This window comes from Lampris incognitus, chromosome 3, assembly GCF_029633865.1.
Source record: "Lampris incognitus isolate fLamInc1 chromosome 3, fLamInc1.hap2, whole genome shotgun sequence".
NCBI classification, from domain to species: Eukaryota; Metazoa; Chordata; class Actinopteri; order Lampriformes; family Lampridae; genus Lampris; species Lampris incognitus.
The window spans coordinates 7,849,346-7,874,817 of NC_079213.1; the positions used below are offsets into that span (position 1 = coordinate 7,849,346).

Sequence of the window (25,472 nt, forward strand, 5' to 3'; positions counted from 1 at the left end):
ACATTTACAACAATCTTCTGGAGTATTTGCATGGAGAAAGTGCAGAGTTGAATGTAAAAAGCTTAGTTTAGAGATGGGGTAGATGTCGAGTACCCATTTTGGGCTGTAGTACTTTACAACGCATCAGTTAAAGTGAAGGGCGTCCTCTCCCTCCGAGGCAGCGTCTGTGTCTGTTAATGGAATGGACTGAAGATACGAAAAGAAAAAAAAACTCACCAGGGCGAAACAATAGAAGAATTCTAGCCACATTATTGGTACTTTCATTCTTCTGTTCATTTCAAATAGTTAAATACAAAAGATGGAATATACATATATATATATATAAAAAAACATCTTTACTGTCTGAAACCTCTGCTTATACTTTTATTTGAATGGGGTGACATAATATTTAATATTTGGGAGTACCAGCTGGGCGGCTTTGATAAAAGCATAAAAGTACCGTTATTCGATATAAAATAATAATAATAATCTGTTGAATGGATCTTTAATGCAGGACAAATATAATGCCGGTAGTCATCAGCATACTGTGAGATGCTGAGAGAACAGATTTACATAGACTGTCTTATAGTTTGGGACTGATGACTGATTTTATATATATATATATATATATATATATATATATATATGGTAATGGCTGTTAGATAATTGTCTTATCCCATTGACAGATTAATAAGTGTAACAGAGGTTTCAGCTGAGTGGAGAGTTCATTTTCGTAGCTTATGTCATATACAGCAAAAAAATAAACATCTCTCTGCTAAAGAATAAAGTATTCCCAATGTTGGTACTGTAATGAACATTTTGACTGTTTTTTGAAAATAAATTTTAAATAATTAGGGCGCGTTGCTTTTTTTAAAATTCTTGTTTCTCGGACAATCAACAGAGTGAAGTTCAGATTGATTCACTGCCATGAATCACATGTTTAGCCAACGCCAGCCAAAATGCTTTTACAGTGCAAACACTCGGGGAGGGCAGAGAGTCTATATCATCCATAAATAGACATGTTACAGTATAGACTGTGAACATAATAAACATATATATTTATATATACTTCACTGTGAAACAATACTATTATTAAATACCATTATAACCCTTGGAAACACCTTATTTGTGGTTTAAACAAGAGACGTGGCCTTCAGAGATCTTGCCTCTCGTTGGCACTCCACTTGTATCCTGGACTGAGTTACTATTCTTCAGGAGTGCACATAACTTGAGTTAAACATCAGTGCTCCGCAATTGACCGTTCGCAAAATTTCCCCAAATCCCGCCTCCTTTCAGTTGCCGTTTGTGTCCAATAAGCTCTCAAGATAACTGACAGAGATAATTTACCCAACTACAATTTTTCCACCATTTCCTTTTCCTTCCGTTACATCTTTTTACGGATATAGCGTTATCTGTCATAGGTCGTGTCTAAGATGGCCTCCGTTGCTCTTGGTGGGGTATCAGCGCAGTGTCCGTTGCAGGAGGAGGTGGAGCTGATTGCTTCGAGCTGATTGGTGGATCGCTGTATCGATCACTATTTTGCAAACGGTCAGTCGCTCCATTTCTCCAATTCGCGCATTTATCGCCCTGTACAACTCACTCATCAGTGTGTATTCAGGTGGTTTTCAAAGGGGTATGCATTTTATGAGACCACCTCCATTACCTTTTTCAGCGACAGTGAGCTCTTAATTAACCTTTTGGTGCAAGGATTGTGTCTGATTGGCGGCACAGGGGAAAGAAAAGCGGAGCAAAACCGAGATGTATGCTTTCTGTACAACAACAACAACAACGAAAACGTAAAGGTATTGGTTTTTTCTTTATATCAGAAGTGCTATGAGACAGGCACTGTTATATACTTGTTGGTTTCTGTCGGCTCCCTAAAGGAACTGTCACCCAAGCCAGTGAGTTTAAAGAGTCCTGCAGGACACTAAAGTGGTGGTTTCTTACTGTGTTTCATTGAGGCCCAAGAGTACGCCGACTTTCATCCCAACCCAAAAATAAACCGGTGTCACCAGTTGGCACATCTTCAGCCAGAAAAGGGGCGGAGGACAAATAAGTGAAATTAGATGTAGTTGGTGTTTAGTCGGAGTTAAAAACAACAACAAAAAACGCCGACCCTCAGGTTTCAACTGCACACGGTTGGAGACCACCGCTTTAGAGGTGATTCGGGGGATGGCGGGGAGACATGAGAGGGAACTCTGGGGCTTGGGAGGAGGACGGAGAGGGGTGCGTTGGTCGGTCAGTCGGTCAGTCAGGCCTTATGCTCAGGGGTCGGTGGCGTTGATGGTGGTTTTGTCCCGGGAGGTTATGCCCCTGTACCAGCTGCAGTAGCCCTCTTTCTGCTGGATGCAGGCGTAGTGCCGGGACTGGTAGCCGGGATAACCGAAGTGGGACAACATGTCCGTCCACAGACACTCGTTCTTCGAGGTCACAAAGCAGGGCAGGTAGTGGCAAGGTTTAATCTGCAGGTGAAGAAGTGGAATTAGAGATGAGGCTGTGAAACAGGAAGTAAAAAGATGATAATAATACTTGTTTACAGTCTAGAGCATGTCCTTTATATCTCCTTCTCAAGAACAATATAGAAGATGAGAGCATCTCTTCGCCTCCCAAGTCTTTCCAAATTTGTTTTCTCAGCACTTCTCTTTCACATGATCTTTCAAGGGTGACATGATCATTCAAGGGTCACATGATCTTGTCAGGGTGCATGCTTCATAACCTTCATACTTTTGGGTAGATATTCAAGAGCTTTATATTCTTCTGTTGCACTTCCTGTAAAAGAATCTAGCTGCTAAACTGTCTTGCATTTCACATTATTATTATTTCATTTATTTGGATTTTTCTCCCCAATTGTACCTGGCCAATCATCCCACTCTCTGAGCCGCCCCAGTCACTGCTCCACCCCCTCTGCCGATCCGGGGAGGGCCGCAGACTACCACATGCCTCCTCCGATACATGTGGAGTCACCAGCCGCTTCTTTTCACCTGACAGTGAGGAGTTTCACCAGGGGGACATAGCACGTGGGAGAATCACGCTATTACCCCCAGTTCCCCCTCCCCCCTGAACTGGCGCCCCGACCGACCGGAGGAGGCGCTAGTGCAGCGACCAGGACACATACCCACATCCAGCTTCCCACCCGCAGACACGGCCAATTGTGTCTGTAGGGACGCCCGACCAAGCCGGAGGTAACACGGGGATTTGAACCGGCGATCCCCGTGTTGGTCGGCAACGGAATAGACCGTTATGCTACCCTGACGCCCATATTTCACATAATTAACAGGTTTATGCAAAACGTCTGTTTGTTTGCCATCCAATACGGGAATGTGTGCAGCAGAATTAGCCTATCAGGAAGCAATGTAAAAGAAGACAACAGAATTAAAACAGTACAGACAGCGAGTCAGTAAATATGATTCACATGGAATATTGAAGGGTTAAAGCTCGGCTGGCGAAATTTATGATCTGGGACATTTCTCTTTTCTTTTTATTGATGGACCAGATGCACAAATGATTTACTAGCTTTTAGTCTTCCCGGCACGTCTCAGGGTAGAAGATGAGCCCGGCATTTCCAAACCTCCAAGTCATAAAAGTGGAGATTGGTATTTGGACGTTCTGCACTGCAGAATGTTGAATGAAGAAAGAAAAATTCGTCAGCCATCTTTTTTTTTTTTTAAAGTGAGATTTATAGATTATTTCTGAATAGCTGCTTCATATGCCCCTGAGTTTTGGAAACACACTCATGTCTGTGCACTTAACGACTCCAAAACGGGCGGAGTGGAATCGTAAATGCTTTAATTATAAAAATAAAAAAAAAAGGCAAATTGAATCAATAAATGGGTCTTTAATCGGTCTCTTTCATACGCTTCGCCTCCAGGTGCGCAGACAGGAACCCTTCTACGCCAAGGGGCGCAGGCTTCAACCGTGAACATTTGAACTAACAGGAAGTTCGTTTTGTTTTTTTGTTTTGCAATGAGGCGAAGTCCTGCGCAATCATGGAAGGAAAAAAAAAAACAAAAACAAAACGAATCAACTGCAGATTGCAGCAGGAAATACGGGGAGAGCTGTGTGACGGTGGGCCTGCAGACCCCAGAAGCACATTCCATTAGTAACAGAGAGGGCATGGATGGGGCTGGAGTGGGGGGGGGGGGGGTTAGTGTCCTGTTGTTGTTCAAGTCTCCATGAATAGGGGTGAGAGCCTGCCCTCTGGGTTCAAAGCTGTTTGTCACTACTTCCTGGTTGGAACGGTTTTCCACGCTCTGTTTGAGAATAATTTTATTTATAACCACCCCGGCATTCTTCCCGCCGTCCACCGCTGTAAATCATCATTTGCGGAGGAATGCGGAGGGTGGCGGAGCGCGTTTCATAACTCGGCGCTGGCACCGCTCAGACGTGGTGCAATGGCTTTTCTCCCCCCCCCTCCCCCTTTTCTCCACCATCTCCCGAGGTCTTCTGGTTACGAGGGAAGAAAACTGCCGGAAGTATGCGCGCTGAATTTTGTGTAAGGTTGTTAAAATGTGAATTGCGCGACTTGCACTCGGGATTTGTTTCGCGAAAACTGGACTCAGGTGGGAAATATTTGTTCCTTGACATTTTTGGTTCGGTTTTACCTGATAAACTGTTTGAAAATGGCTGTAATTTTACTTGACACACAAATTTACAAACTCCGTCAAGCCTTTAAATCCCCAAACGGGCCACTATTTGAATTTCAAGCCTGGGAAAACTTTCAGATTGCTAGCAATTATAGAAATGGGGGGGGATGCCATTTGATTAATACAATTTCCCAAAAACAAAAAATAAATAAAAAAATAAGATACAAATCAAGGGTTTCATTTTAAACTATCACAGACAAATTCAATTTACGTCTTTCAGAGGAAGTTATACAGTAAATCAATTAGCGGGCATTTCAGCCTCGAGGTTTTTCTCCATGAACAGACCGAGCACAATTTGGAGGCGTTGGCCCGGGCCGGGGCCGAATACATCTGCCTGGTAATCCACTTACGCTGATACAGGCCGATGGTCTTAGCAGATGTCTATTTCCAGGCGGTACAGTAGGACGTTTATGAGGGGGCTCTGGCCCTAAACAGCAGCAAACCTCAGAGTAAAGTGGAAACCCGGAGCTGGGAATGACGGGGGGGGGGGGGGAGTAATTCAATAATTCTCAAATATCACTTAAACTCTAGTCCCTCTCTTTAAACATATAGTTTATCATTGGAAAAGTAGGCAATAAGAACCGAATGGGGGTAGTTTGAACTTCTGCGTCTGAACAAGTCACAATACACCATATATAATTCCATAACAATTAAACATTATGATATTTTAGATCCCGATTGATAGTGAATCCCGAAACCTGTCTCTGAAACCATAAACTCTCCTTTTATTTCCCTATGATGTGTTCGTAATGTCGATGATGTGATGAGAGGCCTCTCGGGGGAGTACTTCAACCTCTTGCCGAAATTTTTTTTTTTTAATCCAACAGCCCTCTACGAATGCTGAATTGAGCCACGAGCAACTCTTTTTGCTAGCTGTCTCTGTAAAACCGCGCGGCTAGGGTCCGCGGTGGCGTAGCGGTCTAAGCATCGGCTTTGTGTCGATGCAGTTGCCCACTGGGGACCGGGGTTCACGACCCGGTCTCGTCAGAGCCGGATTCAATGGAGCAGCAATAATTGGCAACGCATTGACCATTGACTGGTGTCAATGTTAGTAAAGGTAGGTGGGGGTTGGCCCCTAGTTCAGCCTTAATAAGCTTAACCGTAAGGTCCGAATTTGGGAGTACGGGCTAAACCAGACGTACGTCCTAACATGTCCGCCCTGGTTTAGCCTGACAGGTTAGAGCGATAAGAGAAGGACACAAAGTCTAACCGGGGTGTTCCACTTAGCCATGTGTCTTTCCACACCCGTACTCCTGTCTCTGTTTCTGCCACTGACCTCCCCATCCGCCCGGCCCTCCTCAGACCCCCTCATCCTCTCTGCTGGTGTTCCTGTTAAAACTCACCCTGCAGTTGCAGCCCAGCTGGTAGCGGTGATTGATGCCTTTCTTCTGGGCCAGCGACAGGCGCTCCCACCGCTCGTTGAAGTTGCAGAGGCCCGTGTAGACTTTGCCTTCGTACACACGACCTAAAGCCGAGGGAGGGCGAGATGGAAAGGGTCAGGCTACGTACATTACAGCATTTCACAGCCATACCGCAGTGTTGCGATTGGACGAATCAAGACCTGGACGGTAAAAAAACGATCTCATTTTTCTTGAAACAAGCTGGGAAAAAATTGGAGGTGAATTCACTTTTGAGTTTAAATGATGCAGCATTGAGAATTTTTTTGAGTCAGGATGTGTTGTCTTCTCACCTGGTGGACTGATCGGTCTTGTTTGAATATACTATAACTTAGTTCAAGGGGAAAAAATGAATTGGAAACAAATTGATTTTTTCACCTGTTTTGGGAAAAATAGGATTTTAATTCTAAATTTGATTCAGCTTCTTGTAAGTGGTGCAGTTGAAAGGCCGCATTACGAAACGATTTAAATGATGACAGTGTGACCTTATGGATATTGCATAGTATCTAAAGATGATTGAATCCTCTAAAATGTTACTTTTTTCCTATAGAAAGGGCTCGGGAAAGCTTATAACTTCAATATGTCTTGATGCATGCTCAATAATCCAGGTAAGAACATCAAAGAAGGTTGAATCAGTTCATCTGGATACAATGTATCCGTCAACCAACATTGTATCCAGATGAACCGATTCAACCTTCTTTGATAATAACTTCAGTAACATTCAAAAGTGACTTTCGCTTTCACGCCAGCGATCGGTTTGGTCAAAACTCTGCGACTGTCACATCTTCCAAAATGGCGGACGACTCATTTTGCTCTCAAACAATCAAATATCTGAAGGCGGACGTAAGGCTTCATGTCGTTTCAGGGTCGGCCTTTACGTTTGCCCCCCCATACCATAAACGAGCCAGTTGAGCAATCCAAGATGTCGAACCGTGGTAAGACAATCTCATACCGTAAGCCCCACATTAAACCTGCGCCCCTATTTCTGATTTTCCAAAGGTTGGCAGACCTCTATTTATAGAGTCAGGGGTCATTCACAGCTTACCACTGATGTTCGGGGGGGGGGGGGGTGCAACCTGTCAAACAGGTGCAACACCGGCCGTAGGAAGTCAAGAACAACCTGATTTGTCCCTCCGTCTCATCTTTGCCCGGTTGTCACTACGTGAGAATTATGTCAGCGCACAAATATGCAGTTCCTAAAACTGCAGCCTTCTTTGTTGGGATTATAGATTATTACTGTGTCGAGTGTTTGGCCTGCTTCTTAAATACTAATGGAGGGCAGCGCTCCATAGGACTGATGTGAAGCTCAGCACACAGGCCGTGGTACCTTCAAGTTACTTAAAATTCAGCCCTGATAGCAGTGATGGAGAGGAGTAAAGTACAACTACTTCATCACTGTACATTTTCTTAAGTATCTGTACTTGGAACAGTACTAACCGCACTGTTTATTACATGACTGTATATTACATTTTCAGAAACAAATCTACTTTTCACTTGACTACAATTCAAAAGAATTTGAATCTATGAATATATATTCATATTTAAAAACCATGCAAGATACATTCTTCAGTTTAATCTTTGAAAGGCAATTCGTTTTGATTTATAAAGTCTTTAGTGATCACATGTGTACGTTTGGTTCGTGTTATTGGATTTGGACGTCAGCAGATAAAAACAAAATCAGGGACCGGATTTATCATCTAACATCTAAAAGAACTGCTGACTGGGGATTACTCATCAACCCCATTATTCATTATTCATTCTTGTAAATTACCATGACACCACTTATACTATGTTTGTTTAATCAGGGTATGTTAACACTCATCTGCACTGAGTATGACAAGTACTTTTACTCTTAGGAGCAAGTGTACATCATCTTAAGTATGAATGTCAGTGTGGTACTTTCACTTTAACTCGACTAAGTTGGTGTCAGAGTATTTGTATTTTTACTTTAAAAGGCCTGAGTGCTTCTTGCAGCGCTGCCTGTTGGCAGACATAGTTTGGGCCCCCGGACCCGGCAGGACTTATTATAGCCTCCCCCCCGTGATGTCACTTGCACCCGCTCCGGGTAAACACGGCCTCCGTTGCCAGGAGACGTCCGCCTGTTCGTTGGCACCTTGAGGTACATTTGGTCCATTTACAGGTTGGTATTTAGCAGCAGTCGCACGCACCGAGCGCTGCAGGGTCTAAAGTAAACTTCACCCCCCGTTGGAAATAGCAAATCGTAAATGCTTCTGCCGGTGCGAGCCGAGCGCTTCCTGCTAACTGCTAATTACAAGGAGGGAGAGACGGCAGGGCGCTCTGCTGTTTTCAGGCTCCAAAGTGGAGGGAAACAGACCCAAATAAAGTACCCCACCCCCCGAGCCCATCCCATTACCCTCCCTCCTTGCACAGTGGGAATGTGTGTGTCATGGAGTGAATCAGGAAGTCCTCAGGGAGGCGGGACGGCCAAATAAACTGCTGCTGCCACCGGCAGGCCTCCTTTCTGCGGTTGGACACGCTGCTGGGCGGGACTCGAGGACACGGGACCACCAAAATAAACAACAAACCCTAGTTCCCTGACAACACTGAGCTGCACTATGTTTGTTTTTTCTTCTTCTTTTAAATATGGCTTGGTTGATATGAGTTTTATTTTCTGTGTTTTGTGCCAAGACCGCCTGTGATGATTTCTGCCTGTGTGCAGGTACTCGTTTTGCACGAGGAGCAGGCTGTTTTGAAGTTTTTGTGACACACTGAGGTGACCGGTGTCTCACCTGTGATCAGGTACTGGTACTTGTTGATGTCGAACTTGACGCCGCACAAGCTCTCGGAGGCGTCCGTGTAGATGTGCTGGACGTGCTGCATTTTGCTGAATCCTTTGTACATCTGCAAGACAAAGCACACGGTCCCTTGAAACCTCAGCGCGGTTATCTGCGTCACACAGACACGGTCCCTCCGCCGACAAAACCCGCAAGTAAATCCGAACGCCCGGAAACGAGGACGCCGCAGTTTTATCGCGTCGCGTGCCTTCGGGGGATTTCGTCGCGGCAGAAGAGGTCTTAGCTGCTGCCCTGAGCAGAGTCGTCGATGACGTAATTACATTGCGTAATACGCTGCGACTTTGCCGCTCTTTTGGCAAGGTCGCCGCTCGGCTATGAGCCGCATCTCCTCCCGTCCAGCTCAGGTATGCAGGAACTGAATCCTCCACCCCCCTCCACCCTCGTGTATTTTATTCTATGAGATTTATTTGCGTGGGGGTGACAGGAAATCCCCTGTTCGGATGCGCCATTCTAAGAAAAGCAGAACAAACTGTGTAGGCTTGTTATTTAGACCCCGAGCCGTGCGGTTCCTGGGAAAACTGAGAGCGTTTGTCTCGCAGGAGTTGTTGTGATTTTGGAGGCAGATTCTACTCTGAATCAGGGGCATGGGATGAGTGAAAGCCACTCTATATGGTGCAGTTTACATAACAGGCGACCCGAAGGAGGGAGGACGCAGAGAGGTCACGCATTTTGCAACTCGGGGAGCTGAGAAACCCGCCAAGCGTGACGGCCGTGGCAGTTAATCGCTGCTCTTCGCAAACGAGAGACCCTTAAGATGATTTTTTTGGTGGCTGGCTTTGTGAGATGCTGGGACTGTACTGACCCGGCGCTCGACTTTGATGAGACGTTCATGCTCTGAGCATCAGGCTCGGTTCTGCTGTAATGCCTCTGAGCCCGCTAATCCCCGCGCCGGGCCCCTGCCCGCTGTCTTAGCAGCAGAGATGTTTAGCAGAGCAGTCACAGTCTTTTTAGAAATGCGGAGCATTATGTAACATTAAAGAGGGTAAATACACCCGCCGCTTTTGTGCAGAGGACGTGCTAAATACTGGCTAAATAATTTGAGCGTTCACGATTACTTCTCCACCTGCGTTCTCCCTTATTAGATTGCACAGTGAAGAGTGACACAGGTGGTTGGTTGGATTTGCACGTTATCACTGGTTGAACATCCAATAGTAAGAGCTTATATAGGAATCATCACAGCTCACATGAATGGTTTAAGCTGAATCATATAACGATCAGCAGGTTGCAAGTTGAGAAGAAGACACTTTTTATCATCATTGTACATAGAACGAAGTCCATTCTCTGTGTTTAACCCATCCTGTTGTGTAGGAGCAGTGGGCAGCTGCAGCCCCCGGGGACCAACTCCACTTCTTCTTTCCATTGCCTTGCTCAGGGGCACAGACAGGAGTATAAACCCTAACATGCGTGTCTTTTTGATGGTGGGAGGAAACCGGAGCACCCGCAGGAAACCCACGCAGACATGGGGAGACCATGCAAACTCCACACAGAAAGGACCTGGGACGGCCTGGGGTTCGAACCCAGGACCTTCTTGCTGTGGGGCAACAGTGCTAGCCACTGGGCCACCGTGCCGGTCTGTACCCTCAATACCACTGTGTCCCTATCAAATGTTATGTGGCAAAGTGTTCTTGAGCAAGGCACCAAACTCCTACCTGCTCACTATTTGAGTTGCTAATAGCAGCAGCGTGCGCTACATGACCAAAACACACTTTGAAGATGTGATGTCTTGTCAGACCGTGACGACTTTGAGCCCCGCTAATGCAAGCGGTAATCCTTTCCCAGCTTACCTTCATTTGCTTGACGGTATAACGCATGGTGCCGAATGGTCCGTCTTTCATCATCTTCTTCCCCACCACTTTGGCGCGAATCACTGTGAACAAAACATCCAGAAAAAAAGAAAAGAAGATTCTTGTTTAAAACGTTTCAGCTAAAATTCAGTTGACATCATTAAAGTCACAAAAATAAACCACGCTACAGTACTGATTTATCACCATACACGATACCAAACCCTTTACAAGCCATCTAATGAAGTTTTGATCATGAGCGGAATGTGACCCTCATTTGTTCAAAGACACGGAGGACATGAAGGGACAAAGCTGAAAGTCTAAGAGCATCCGGGGATAGCCGAGTTCGGTAGCACTTGGCAGCTGGTTTGAAATGGTGCCAGCTGTGCACCCTTACTTATTATCGGTTTACACCACCTGCACGTGACATAAGTACATTGCGTAATACACTGCGAGCTTATGCTGTCATGGCAGTGATGGTATACTGATATGCGTCGACGCAGAACTGCCCTGTACTTTGACTCCCCTGTTCACCGCCTGCTGATGATGGGAGACACACTTACACTGAACGCACTCGACACGACACGCACTCTTGGTTATGATATGATACTGTGTAGCAAATGTGATACGAATACTAGTTTTCTTTGGGGGGGGGGGGTGTTACCCCCCCTTGTTTTTCTCCCCAATTGTATCTGGCCAATTACCCCACTCTTCCGAGCCACCCCATTTGTTGCTCCACCCCCCTCTGCCGCTCTAGGGAGGGCTGCAGACTACCGCATGCCTCCTCCGATACGGACTCACCGGCCGCTTCTTTGCACCTGACAGTGAGGAGTTTCGCCAGGTGGACGTAGCATGTGGGAGGATCACGCTATTCCCCCCCAGTTCCCCCTCTCCCCAAACAGGCGCCCTGACCGATCAGAGGAGGTGCTAGTGCAGTGACACATACCCACATCCGGCTTCCCACCCGCAGACACGGCCAATTGTGTCTGTAGGGATGCTCGACCGAGCCGAAGGTAACACTGGGATTCGAGCCGGCAAGCCCCATGTTGGCTGGCAACGGAACCGCTACGCTACCCGGACGCCCAATACTACGACTACACTTCATAGAGAAATAATATACTTACTATGTATCAAATGTTATAGTAATACTATGATGGCAAATGTACTATGGTAGCAAGTGTACTACCACCACTACTTCATATAGTACTACTAAGATATCACTACTATAGAACTCTTAAGATACCAATGCTGTAATTTACCTGTCAGTTTCTGACTCTCTTGTAAGTGGCTTCAAGTATTTGGATAAAAGAATCAACCACATAAGTAAATGTTATGTCAGTTTGCTTTGCTCCATGCAAACCTTCCCCCTGAACGTCAGCAGATCCGGGTGAGAACGGGGCATGTGTGCCTGCGCAGTATTAAGCAACCTCGGCCGTTCCTACACGGTCCATCGGGCAACAAAGTGCCACAGTCAGTAGGAGGCGATATCGGCCTCTGATGAACAGCCTTTCGGGGCCAGCTTTGGCACCACAGTTAATCCACTTATCCGATTTTCTGCTGCGCTGCTGTTTGCCAACGAGGTCGATAGAGCGACCTCAGCACTTCTATAGGACGGGAGCGAGAGAGACCTGAATCTCGTCTTGCCATCTTTCACTTTCATCCCCGAATAATTAAACCAAATATCCCTCCTCTGTTTAAACAGGCTTCTCTCTATATTGAGCTCGGGGGTCGGATTAGATTTGATCGGCGCGCAGCACCCTCATGTAAACAGCGGAAAGGTGAAACTGCTTGACAGCAGGTCATATTTCTGTTCCCCTGGCTCCTGTTGAAGTAAGCAGGCCTATTGTTGGGCTGAGAGCAGCTTAGGGAGCGATGCCTAATTCGGGCCTGGTAAAGAGAGCCGTCCACCCGTCACGGCGCTAAGCCCGCATGAGGGAATCGGTCTGGTGTGAAGTTCACCTGCAGCCGGAGCGCCACAGACATAACTACCACCGGCCATGTTTGTTATCTCTCCGCGGTGGAATTTCCTTCCCACATTCTTCAGAGGCTCACATTCCTCAACATGGCGAAGGGAGGGAAAAGGAGAAGCCCACCGTTCCTTTGGACCGGAGAAAGAAAGGAAACGAGCCGTGTGGCGTCCTCTCATTGGTCTGTGCATGTCAAGCTGGCTTAGTTACAGGCAATTGGAAATGGGAATAAAGGGAGGAGCCAAAGAAAACTGCGGCCTGCGGCCCTGATTTAACCAGCCACCAGTTTATTTTGGCTACCCATCCAGTTTCAGAGGGTGATACCGTGTGCTGTTTGGTCTATTTTCAAGCAATTTATGGATATCTGAAGACCCATGTAATGTCATATAGCTTATAATAATTCATGTTAACCCTCACGTTCTGGTCGGTAGTCATTATATAACGTTCACCAGTCCCACTGACTGAAGGCCGCTTTTGGATTTTATAGCAATACAGTTGTAAAATTTATGTAAAAAAAAATACCCAATATATCTTATCTTCATCTCAGTTATCAATACTAATAAAAATATTTGTTAATATTTAAGAGAAGTCAGCATGAAGCGAACAGAACATGGGTTAAAGGGTAAATACGTCATGAAAGACCGAATAAGAAGTCTGAGGTTGCATTTGTGTATTGAGTTGGGTGTGTTTACAAAGGCTGGATTCACACTCTGTTTTCATCAGCCTGGAGGGTCTTATCACTCGCAGAATGTAAGATGCCCGAAGACGGCGCTGTGAGGAACCACGCCGTCCCCTGCAACAGTCTAGTTCACTTCAGATCTCTTTGCATTTCGACGTATTCCTCGTGCGGTGTTTTTTTTTTTACCTCTTCCATCATGTGGCTCAAGGACGTCTGCTCTATTAAATCTGGCTCGGCATGTATAATAATGGATCTCAGAGCGCTATTACCTAATGGACCTCTAAATACACCCAAATGCCACTCTGACAGGCATCCGCAGGCTCAATTACTGTGGAATCGGGGCGCAATTACCGAGGAATGTCCCGTCAGCCAGATCCATTCACTGAAACCACCCCGATCGAAAGCACGCCGAGGCCGTCGGGTCAGTTTCCTTTTTCTGTTTTTTCCGACGTGAAAACCCGCCCTCTCCACATGGCCACTCATAACGCCTCATAACGCCTCGGACGAGGGATGTGTGAAAGGCCCAGCTGTTGTGTCATTCCCTGCAGCCACCCTTTGACCTCCAGGGGAAAGCGCCCTCACGGCTGTATTTATTTACAACCGCACGGCGCTCCGTCCCTGTGGCGCGTCATCCCGGCCGAAGCCCTCGAGTCGGACACGCCTAAATTACAAGTGTTTACACGACCCGGTCCCGAGCCAGGCGCGGCGATAAAATGCTCTCTGCCGTCGTCGTAACTCTCAAGACGCGCAGAGGGAAGGCCGCAGGTTTCACGGCGACGGTCTGGACGTGGTCACGTGACCCACAGCAGCTGATGTAGTCAAAGCGGCGAGAGTCGCTCACGCATCCCAGTCAACACTGGGACGTTTAAGCTCGGTTTTCCCATCTCCCCATTCATCCCACTCTCTCTGACCCCTTTCTCTTTCCTCATGTTCCTTTCCACTAGCTCACCCTTCCTCTCCATCTCTACCCCCCCCCATTTCCCCCCCAGTTTTACCTGGCCAATTACCCCACTCTTCCGAGCCGTCCTGGTCCCTGCTCCACCCCCTCTGCCCATCCGGGGGGGGGGGGGGGGCTGCAGACTACCACATGCCTCCTCCAATACATGTGGAGTTACCAGCTGCTTCTTTTCACCTGACAGCGAGGAGTGTCGCCGGGGGGGGCGTAACATGTGGGAGGATCGCGCTATTCCCCCGAACAGGCGCCCCGACCAACCAGAGGAGGCGCTAGTGCGGCGACCAGGACACATACCCACATCCGGCTTCCCACCCACAGACACGGCCAGTTGTGTCTGTAGGGACGCCCGACCAAGCCGGAGACAACACGGGGATTCGAACCGGCGATCTCCATGTTGGTAGGTAACGGAATAGACCGCTATGCTACCCAGACACCCCCTCCCTCTTGATTTTTCATCCGTCTCTCCCTCTCTACCTCACTCTCCGGCTACATGATAATTATGTTATCATCTTTCACGTCTCAGCGTCGGTAAATTGTGTAAACACAACATCCACTGCACGTCGTCCATCTTGGGAGAGAGATCCCTCCTCTGTTGCTCTCCCTCGGGTCTCTTCCTATTTTTTCTCCCTGTTAAAGGTTTTCTTTTTTAGGGAGTTGTTCCTTATCCGATGCGTGGGTCTAAGAACAGGATGTTGTGTTGCTGTAAAGCCCCCTGGGGCAAATTTGTAATTCGCGATACTGGGCCGTGCAAATAAAAATGGACTTTGACTCTTCACCTTCATCTCCCCTCGTCTTTAGAGCTCGGCTGATGAACGCCGTTCTGTTTCTCACACGTTGTGCGACCGCAGAGGATCGGGAACACCATTTCAAAGTGTGGGAGGCGTTTTTTGTAACAGAGAGAGGTAACTGGGGTACAACAGGGTGGGAAAAGCAAATTCATTAAGCTCAGTATCTCCTCACTAAAGCGAGGGATTACGCAACGGCAGATTCATATGCTAATTTTAAATTGAAAATGTAATTCAGTCAGGCATTTCAGCCTACATATAATGGAAAACTGATACCGTGACGGGAAATGGCTTCCACTGCTCTCTGTGTGTGTGTGTGTGTGTGCGTGTGTGCGTGCAGGCGTGTTCATGTGTTCGAATGCATCCATGCATGTGTTGTGTGTCTTTAGTGTGTGTGTGTTGTGAGAGAGTGAGAGTGAGAGAGGGGGGGGGTCCAGGGAGAAGGGGGGATGACAGCGATGTTTTGGAGCGCTGTACACAGTACAAGTTTGAGGAGGCCGGTGGGAGGCAGAGGAATGCTCAGTATGACACGACGCCACACTCGAAAATAAACTCTGAAACTGAAGCCCACTTGTTGAGTGTAGTGTCATGGCAGCCTGTTTTAGGGCCAGCGCCGGAGGGAAGCAGAACGCCCGATGTCCACTTGGTGGTGAAACACAGGACACGGCGTTCCCTATTTGGAAAATCAGAAAGCCAGCTCTGGGAAAGAAAAAAGTCCTCACGGCTTCTGACTGGCTGATGTTCCTGCCACATGGGGGACATTCTGGGTGTGTGAGTCAGGATCACCTATCAGAAGTCTTGTAACTATATTGAGGCTGTATTCAGCTCCACCCATCAAAACTAACATATGAACGGGGGCGTCCGGGTGGCGTAACAGTCTGTTCCGTTGCCTACCAACACGGGGATCGCCGGTTCGAATCCCCGTGTTACCTCCGGCTTGATCGGACGTCCCTACAGACATAATTGGCCGTGTCTGCAAGTGGGAAGCCGGATGTGGGTATGTGTCCTGGTCGCTGCACTAGCGCCTCCTCTGGTCAGTCGGGGCGCCTGTTCGGGGGGGGAATAGTGTGTTCCTCCCACGCGCTACGTCCCCCTGGTGAAACTCCTCACTGTCAGGAGAGAAGAAGCGGCTGGCGACTCCACATGTATGGGAGGAGGCATGTGGTAGTCTGCAGCCCTCCCCGGATCGGCAGAGGGGGTGGAGCAGCGACCGGGACGGCTCAGTGTAGAGCCTGGGTAACTCCTGGATTCAGACGCCGTCTTACCTAACATCGACTAACATTTGTAAGGCATTAGAGATAAGGGGTTGCTGGTGTCTGTCGGAAAAAATTGAGGGCTAAAAATTTCCACGGGTGTGTAGGAACATTTCATAAACAAGGCTCCAGGTGCTTACCAGATTGGAAATAAAACATCTACTTGAACGATCACATGTCATCGTCTTTGCTTTCCCCAGTATTAGATTTTCCTTAGTATGTGTGTGGGGCCTGGCCACCATGGAAATCCCACATGGCACCGTCAGAATCTGCCCCCCCCCCTTATTTGAATAGAACAGCCTGCAGTGATTGATGCAGTGCCGGTGTAGTCCGCAGCAGAAAGGCGGTGATGGGATACGCCTGGTTCATCGGACGAACACACGAGGCTTGTAACGAATCCCAGCAGCCTCTGACATCCTGGCGTATTTCAGAACACTTTATGGAAAGTCCGGGATAGTTGATCCCAGATTGCATAACGCTCCCCTTAATAGGACCCCCCCCCCACCCCATGCTTTCTCTGAAGATGTCGTTTGTCATCCAGTGACCAGCAGATGGGCAAACACGCTATTTCCGACAGAATGGCTGAGGCCTTAATGGACTCTGGATAGCTCACCAGTTTGTCAAGGAAGGTGCATCGCAGGGATGTCAACGATGACTACTTTGGTAACCAAGTAATCCGTCGACTATTCTGACAATCAATTGAGTTAATTGGGTTAGAAAGGAGTAGTTTTGTATTTCATATAAGGGCAACAGCGAAACATCGGATTCATTCTGGCCAGCAATTTACACTCTGGTCCCCCCCTGTTGTCCACTGTAATGTCATCTCCTTTGCTTTTTTTATTTAAGGTTCATGTTCTTACGTTGCCCCTGTTTTATGAGATTTTGATTTTGATATACTTTAATGATCCCCGTAGGAGAATTCTCTGCATTTAACCCATCCTAGCTGTGTAGAGCAGTAGTGCGCAGCCACCGTGCAACCCCCGAGGACCAACCCCAGTTCGTCTTGCCATGCCTCGGTCAGGGGCACAGACAGGAGTATTAACCCTAACACGCATGTCTTTTCTGATGGTGGGAGGGAGCCGGAGCACCCGGAGGAAACCCACCACAGACACGGGGAGAACATGCAAACTCCACACAGAGGACGACCTGGGATGCCCCCCCCAAGGTTGGACTACCCTGGTGTTCGAACCCAGGACCTTCTTGTTGTGAGGTGGCGGCGCTAACCACTGCGCCACTGTGCTCCAAATGCCGTTTTATTACATATTTTAATATAAAGGTGACTTTGGGTGTACAGGAAGATGCAAATCAAGCAGAATATTGAATTTGTAGGCAGGATGCGGTCTAACATGGACGTCGTGGTGAGCAAGTTCAGCTTTGCAACACTTGCAGAATGTTACATTTTAAATTAGTTTTAGTTGAAACGGTCCCAAGCATTGGACATTTTGTTGTTTTTCGGCTCCTGCCTCTTTATGTTCATCTTTGCTTCGGTCCATTTTCTCGATTCGTATAATCTACCGCTTCATCTATGTGCAACAGTAACGGTTGTCTGAGCTCTCGGTAGTCGTACAAGTCCAAGTATGCTTAGACTTGCATAAAGATATGAAAGGAAGCTTTTTAGGCAGTAAATTAATCAAGGATATTTTGTAATCAAGTTAATCAATTACTCGTGACAGCCCCGGTGTCCTGGTACCAGGAGAACATGCTGGCCCCGGGCCCCGTTACGCTCTGTAATCACTAGTCCCCAATTGTTTGGCAAACTTTCCCCATACAAAACAAAATACTGACGACAAAACAAGATCAGTTTCCTTCAAGCCCTGATCCGTACCCCAAACCGGGCATAAATACAAACCGAGCTAATCCCCGACAACTGACCGGCATCGTGGTACGAGCATGCAAAGGTCCCCTCCTGTCACCCCCCCCGAGCCTCTGGGAACAGGCACAGTTATATGGCAGCGGGGATTTTAAATCTCAGGGTCAAAGTTCAAGGCCAGGCCTCTAATCTTGCAGTCCCCTCACAGAGCTTTGCAGAAAACAACCGCTGCTACATTTCCCACATGAATAGTCCATTTCAACCCCAACGCTTAAATGCTGCCAACTAGGTCTCCGCACAAAAACAGCTAAATCAAAGCCGTGCCTTCAGGTATGCGGCAGGAAAACTGACCAGATTTTTCTAACCTGTCCAGGGAGGCTGTCGTGCGGAAGGAAAGAGGTCGAACAGCGTTATTTATTGGCAGTATTTGCGGCTGTGTAGTGCACAGAGTTGCAGGTGTTCATTCCTGGCTAGCGAGTGGTTGTCATTTCTCAGATGTTATTTATGTGGGACTTAAATGAAAGCATGGAAAATAGTAATTTACAAATATTTTGTTTTTACAAAGTGCCGCTGACAAATGTGAAGCTCATCGTCAGTAAATTTTCAAAAGCTTTGAAACCGAGGCAAAGAAAGGGATGAAAGTATCACTCCTGTGCTGCACTTTGGGCCATAATCGGGTCTGATCCATCCAAGTCAAAGACAAAACAACACTGCAAAAACATCATTTCAATGACTCATAAAACCCAGTATTCAGTCTAAAATACGTTTACTTAGGCTTAAATATTACAAATAAGTTAGGATTGAGTAGTTTCTCCCTCCTGTTTTTCAACTTGATTCGAAAAATCTTCTCGAATCATTTCCTTGATTCTGGTGGAGTAATCTAGTCTTAACAAGTGGAGCAATATAATCCTCTTTGCAAAAGTGTTCACTTGCCCAAACACAAAAATAAGTAAGACCCAAGTCCGAAACTCACTCTGACAACCTGCATTTATAAAGAAAGCTTGCATCAAACCGAGGGACTTGTGGAATCAGTGAAGTTCATCATTGAAAATGTGAAAATCAATACTGAAGTACCTGACATATGCTTAATAAATACTCTTTAAAGCATGGCAAAGAATGTACTTGTAAGTAGGCCGACATTTTTCTTTGCTCGGCTACATAATTCAAATGTGTTCATGAAAGAGGGTGTGCGTTCCACATAAACGACCGATTAATTCGGGCATGTGGTTGTCAGCGATTACGGTGCTGGGCCCAGCAAAGCAGAGGAAAGGTACTCTGAACTGAATTGCGGGTCTTCACTTGGGGAAAGTGAAGTTCTGCCGTGTTGCCTTTGAAGTCGGCAGAGAAAACAACAGCTCCCCCCCCCCCCCCTCTGCTGAACGCAGCAATCTGCTATTCATGTGTTTTCCACCTCTCTGTGCTTCAACTCCCGTTCTAACTGCATTTGTCAGCTCCATAACAGGAACCTTTGTTTTTGTTTTTTGGCTTCTGACAGGCCTCAGAATATTCATTCAATGCAAGAAAGAGAGGAGGAAACGAAAGAGAAAGAACCGCCCAACGAACAGACAGACGGACGAGGCTGCTCATCCTGTGTAAACTGACCATGTGGGTCGATTTTTGAAGCTCAAACATCAATTTTATGATTGACACCCGAGCGCCCCCTAGTGGTCGAAGAATGAAGCGATCGTTGTTCCCCGAAACATTGCGCGGGGAACGACGTGGTGAATCGAAGATCGCCGATCGATTCCCTTTTTCAGCACGATGGAAACGCTCAGTAACCACAACCTTGACCCTAAACTTAGCCACTAGCCCGGCTGTAGTTGGCATCTAAACTAGCCTACACCTGCCATGACAGCTTACGAGAGAGAAGAGCGCCCCCTTTATGGTGTAGCCAATGAGCAGTGTCAAGTAGAAACAAACATATATTGGAGCATATCGGCAAATGATTTAATGTAATGCCCGACATGGATACCTTTATTTCTTTGACTCGGGACGAGCAGTACAGAGTAAAACGGGGTGAGTCCTTGAACTGAGCTCGTGGGAGTCCCCAGCAAAGGGAACCATGGATTAATTTGACTGTAATTCATCTCCAAATGTACACAGTTACTCAAGATCAAATCAACAATCCACCCATCCATCCATTGTCCAAACCGCTCATCCTGCTCTCAGGTTGGCGGGGATGCTGGAGCCTATCCCAGCAGTCATCGGGCGGCAGGCGGGGAGACACTCTGGACAGGCCGCCGGGCCATCACAGGGCTCAACTCGACAGTAACCGCAGAAAATCTGCCCATAAGAGGATGCAAACCAGTCTGACTGGAGTCTGTGACCGCACGTGTGTCGATCTGCGAGGCTGCGAAATGAAAACATCTGAGGAAACTGCAGGCCCGACTGCATGGAGGTTCATCCGCACGCTGTTTATCAAAGGCTGACGTTCTGTGTAAACGCTGGTTTCCATGCCTCTCCGCGCCGTATGACCGAATGCTTTTGGACGAGACCTGGTTCTCGTCCAAAATGTGGCATGGCCCCGTTTTGACAGGATAGCGGCCCCCGTTTGTTTTAACGTGTCAAATATTTATGCAAATCGGGCGATTCGGCCGGTTTGCTGTGTTTTGCATGAGAGACGCTGCAAAAAGTGACGCTCCTTGGCAGTCGATCCTAATTCCTGGCAGGTCGTTTTATTTAGCTTCCACACTTGCCAGTCATGGTTTCAGACATTTTCACTCAAATTGTCGTGCTGCCATGGCATATAATTGTGCGGGGTTTTTTTTTTTTTATCAAAGTTAACTTTTCTTGAGGATAAATTTGCTGCTTGGTATTTGTTTAAAAAAAAAGGCAAGTTGACTCAAAATAAGTCTCTGGTTTCAAGATTTAATTCCTTGTTTTATGCTTTTTTTCAGCAATAAGACATTCCATCCATCTGTCCATCCACCGTCCATCCATCCATCCATCCATTACCCAAACTGCTTAGAGTGACAGAGTTGACCAAAGGCACCCTAGAATAAGTTTGATGGGTCTGAATACAAGATAAAACTAGCTGACTTTGTTTTGCTTTGTTTTTTACAGTGGAATGGCCTCAGTCCGGCTCTTCGAGGCCTTCCCTATATGCTCAGACCAAAGTCCGCCTGTGTATTTTGGCACATCGGGAATTCGGCACGTACTTTCCACCCCTTAAAAAAAAAACCCATTCATCCTCTTGTTTATAAAAATACACCGTCCTCTTAGAATTCAACAACGGTGTAAACCACAGCACGTCAACCTCTCCAAAACTGCCGTCACGGAGTCCTGCACTCCCACGCCCCTCGTTTTACATGGCCGGCTAACCCGGGCACGTGCGCAACACCCACTGCAGCCTGCATGTCTGTCGATGAAGACGTCCGCACCTCTTCATTTTGGTCTCTTCGTTTCCGTCGCCACGAGAAGCTTCCGTCGTCTCTATATTCTCATTTGTCTGCTGCTGCGATGACCCCCACCCCCCCCCCCAAAAAAAGAGGTCTTCACCGATGCTCCCCCTGAACCGACCGCCATGATATGTAAATATGAGCAAGTAGGTGCACCGCCGCTTACGGTGACTCCAAATTACGGCGCATCACCAAACGGCCGGCACTGATGGTGGTGTGACCTCAATTTCAGCCTCGTTTAATTGCTGCACCGTATCAGACTGGCATTTCATGACAGATGGGGGTGGGGGTGGGGGTGGGGGGGTGTCTAAGTGGGTCTGCAAGTATTCTGGGCACACCTCGAGCTAAGCCAGGACCTTCTGAAATGGGATTTTGTGGGGCTTGCGAGTGACGGGTGCCCCAGTTGAAGTCGGGGCCGATTCCACACGGGCGGGGTTTCAGCGGGGGGCCGCTAGCGTGACCAGACGGTGGGAACCGAACGGGACGCCACGCGACCGTTTGCGGGACCAGCGCTTTACGTCTGACCGGGTCGGTTGGCTGAACCCCCGGGGGCCAGTCCCGTCACTCCCGTCACCGAATCCTCCCAAGCCCACAAAGCCTCGCCTCCTCAGCAGGGTGGATGTTAAAGGACAACGGGCCGGTGACGTGAAGTGGTTTCTGTGGGCCGCATGGGGCCGGTCCACCCTATCCTACCGAACCTCAGCGGGTCGTCCGCCGCTCCCTGACCGACGTCAAACCGCTCTCCATCACGAGCTTCTCTTATGAAGCTCGGCTTGTACATGAGAATACAACCCCGTGTGCTTTGTGAGCATGGAAACTAGTCAATGATTTACATGCGCCCCCTGAAGGAGCTTTGTGTGGGTGTGTGTGTGTGTGGGTGTGTGTCGGTGTGGATGTGTGTGTGGGTGGGTGTGTACAGGGTAAATGCTATCCACGTAAGAGCAAAGGACAAGTGTACGTCTCAGTGTGTGTGTGTGTGTGTGTGTGTGTGGAAGCTTCCTAGTAGGGTCGGCACAGTTAGCCCATCACACACACACACACACACACACACACACACACACACACACACACACACACACACACACACACACACACACACACACACACACACACACACACTGCTCTGCTCTTGCCATGGGGCAACTGGTTTGCTCCAGCCCTTTGATGACAAACCCATCTGCATGGCGCCTCTCGCGATGTGTGTGCGTGTGTGTGTTTGTGTGTGTTCCTTTATGCCGTGTGTGTACTTCGTCTTCCTAAAAATGGGAAAGTAAGAACCCAAGTGAGGACACTTTGGCTGGTCCTCATTTCTTCAGGGGTCTATTTTAGGGTTAAGACGGGTCTTAGTTCAAGGTTAGAATAAGGATTGTGTATTGTGTTGTGTGTTGTGTATAGCTCCGTGGTGTGTTGTGTATCTTCCATGAGGAATGATATTTCCCTCCACTATACGCTAGTATATAATGACTAATAAGGGAGATAATCAAAGCGTGACTTGATGCGGTTGCAGGTGGTGTCAGGGTGAAGGCTAGCCACGCAGGCCTGACGGTCAGCTGGGGCTCATAGAGAACGAGTGTGGTCAGCGAGGGTCCTCACGAGGACAGAAGGACGCGCATGCGTGTCTCGACCACGCAGTGTAAGACGCACACGCGCTTTCATCCGTGCGCAGAACAAACCCACGACCCGTTCTGCGCAACGCAGGCGTCTCTATCTGAACCTCTCTGCCCAGCTTCCCTCAACGTCCTGGACCCGGTCCCCCCCCCCCCGCCACCGGGTCGGGTCATCCCCCAACTCCAACTGGCCCGACACAGAGGGGAGGGGGGGGCGGACTCTTGGCGCGTGTGATTCCGGGTGGTTCTGTGAAGACGCGTGGTATAACGTGTGTGGAGGGGGAGGGGGGGTCCGCTTACAACCGGGTCGCCGTTGCACTACGTCCCAGCCTGGACACCGGATATATAACCGCCCTGTCTGATCAGGTCTAATTACTGGCCGGTAGCGGATTCTCACCCAAAACCTCTTCACATCTCGGGGGGGGGGGCGTTTCATAACGGGGCTTCTGACGTCTCCGAACCCGAATGAAAACGCCCATGAACTACTGCGCAGATCTCCCCCCCCCCCCCGCTCTCTCCCAGCGCACACGCGCTTTGCTGGCCACTTTGTTTTGTTTCTGGTTCTGGTTCATTAAAAGCGAACTGTAGCGCGCGCTCGGACGGACCACGCAGGTCTGGAGTTGGCTCCGTCGTCACGCGCACGAGATGACTTTTAGTGCTTTGCAGATAAATAAGTCGCCGCGTGGGTCCGCGAGCCTCGGACTAAACCTGCGCCGCTGCCACGACGTATCACGTGGGCAGGTGTGACATTAAGCGGGCTTCCTGCGGATTTAATGAGCAAGTCACTCGTCGGCTGGCGCGCGCCAGCCGACATAACGAGTGCACAAGTGTCAGGGCTTCTGCACAAGTTGCGTCGTTTTAACTCGGCCGTCCATCATGCGGGCGCCAAGGCAACGGCGCAGAACTGGCCCGGCTGCGCGGTGCGGTGCGGGGTGCGGTGCGGCGGCGGTGGCGGCGCTACTCAAAGCCAACTTACCGATGTCGGAGTTGCAGTAGGCGTCTTGCGGGTGCAGCAGCGAGCACGTGCAGCCGTCCGTCAGCCGGTCCATCTGCAGGCTGCAGAAAACAAACAGCACGCTCAGCAGCTGGTGACACGTGGACGGCATCTCGGCGAGTTCTGGCGTCCCTTCTTGTCTTGTTTAACTCTTAAGAGAACACGTTTTTTTTTTTTTAAAAAAACAACAACAATAATAATAATAACGAAACTCAAGGCTGGCTGTTGTAAGGAGTACGTCCGAGTGCGTCCTCTGCGTAAAGGGTACGTAAGTCCACCTCAGGCTGCGCCGCGTGTCACTGGCGGACGGCGCGCTGCGCGGAGCCTCATATAGCGGCTCGGCCGGAGGTGCACGCCCCTCTCCGCTCCTCACCAAATCACGTTCGGCCCTGATGACATGTGCCATAACACGGACAAGATGACATACTGGAACTTTACCGCGGTTGTCTTTTTCTTTTTTCTTTTTTTTTCTCCTCTCCTTTTTTTTTCTTTCAAAATGTTTTCTTCCCTTTACTTTTAGCCTATCGGGGGCTCAAACATTTCCACTCCTGAGTTTCACTGAATGGAAACAACAGTTCGACCCTGACGTAATGTGTCTGTTAGGTAATGTTCTCTATCCATCTATCCATCCATCCATCTATCCATCTATCTATCTATCTATCTATCTATCTATCTATCTATCTATCTATCTATCTATCTATCTATCTATCTATCTATCTATCTATCTATCTATCTATCTATATGTGATTATTGATCTATTCTTAATAAGCCAGTAAATTACTGGTTTATAAAGAATAGATCAATAATTATGGCAGTAATTAACAATTAGTTATACACAATTGTAAATTAAGTGTATATAGTACACGCTTCATGAAGCCAGTGTACCTTTAATTCTTTTTACTTGTTTTTTTTTCTTCTTTTGTATCTTTTGTGAATTTCTGTGTGTTTGCTGATCCTCAGCTGGGACACCGTTCCTCTTTGCCTCTCAACGTGAAGCGCGTTGACACCTTGTTGGCGATAACGTGCTTTAATTAGAATTAACTGGTGTGTCCCGTATTAAAACAGGATGTCACATACAGCACTGTGTCTAGTGAGCTAGCTAGCAGGTCTCACTGCTCATTAACTCCGCTCTGTGTGTGTGTGTGTGTGCGTGTGTGTGTGTGTAATTAAAATGTCTGGGCTGGCAGCTTTTATTCCTCCACATCCAGACACTTAAACAGCAACTTGTTACTCAAACGTGCATATAAAGTACACAAAAAAAGGAAGGAAAAGAAACCTCATTAAGATATTCAGATATTCGGAGCTAGTTCTTCGGATTTACGGCCTTGGTTAGTCAAAACCTTCTACTCCTAAATACGCTTACGCCGCTCTCGTCACATGAATTAATTAAACCACAACCAGTTTAATT

The 25,472-nt window shown here is 47.9% G+C and overlaps 2 protein-coding genes across 2 annotated transcripts in view; one reads left to right on the forward strand and one right to left on the reverse strand.

Annotated features, from left to right (window-relative positions):
• Positions 1 to 25,472, forward strand: part of LOC130109110 (synapsin-3-like) — a 174,020-nt gene that overhangs the window by 51,123 nt on the left and 97,425 nt on the right. The window lies entirely within an intron of this gene.
• LOC130110134 (metalloproteinase inhibitor 3) lies at positions 598 to 24,371 on the reverse strand. Its single transcript, XM_056277128.1, has 5 exons — positions 24,047 to 24,371; positions 10,620 to 10,702; positions 8,770 to 8,881; positions 5,966 to 6,087; positions 598 to 2,441 (listed from the first exon to the last, which is right to left on the reverse strand). The coding sequence occupies exons 1-5, from the start codon at positions 24,174 to 24,176 to the stop codon at positions 2,244 to 2,246; spliced, it is 645 nt and encodes a 214-aa protein (XP_056133103.1). The 5' UTR covers positions 24,177 to 24,371; the 3' UTR covers positions 598 to 2,243.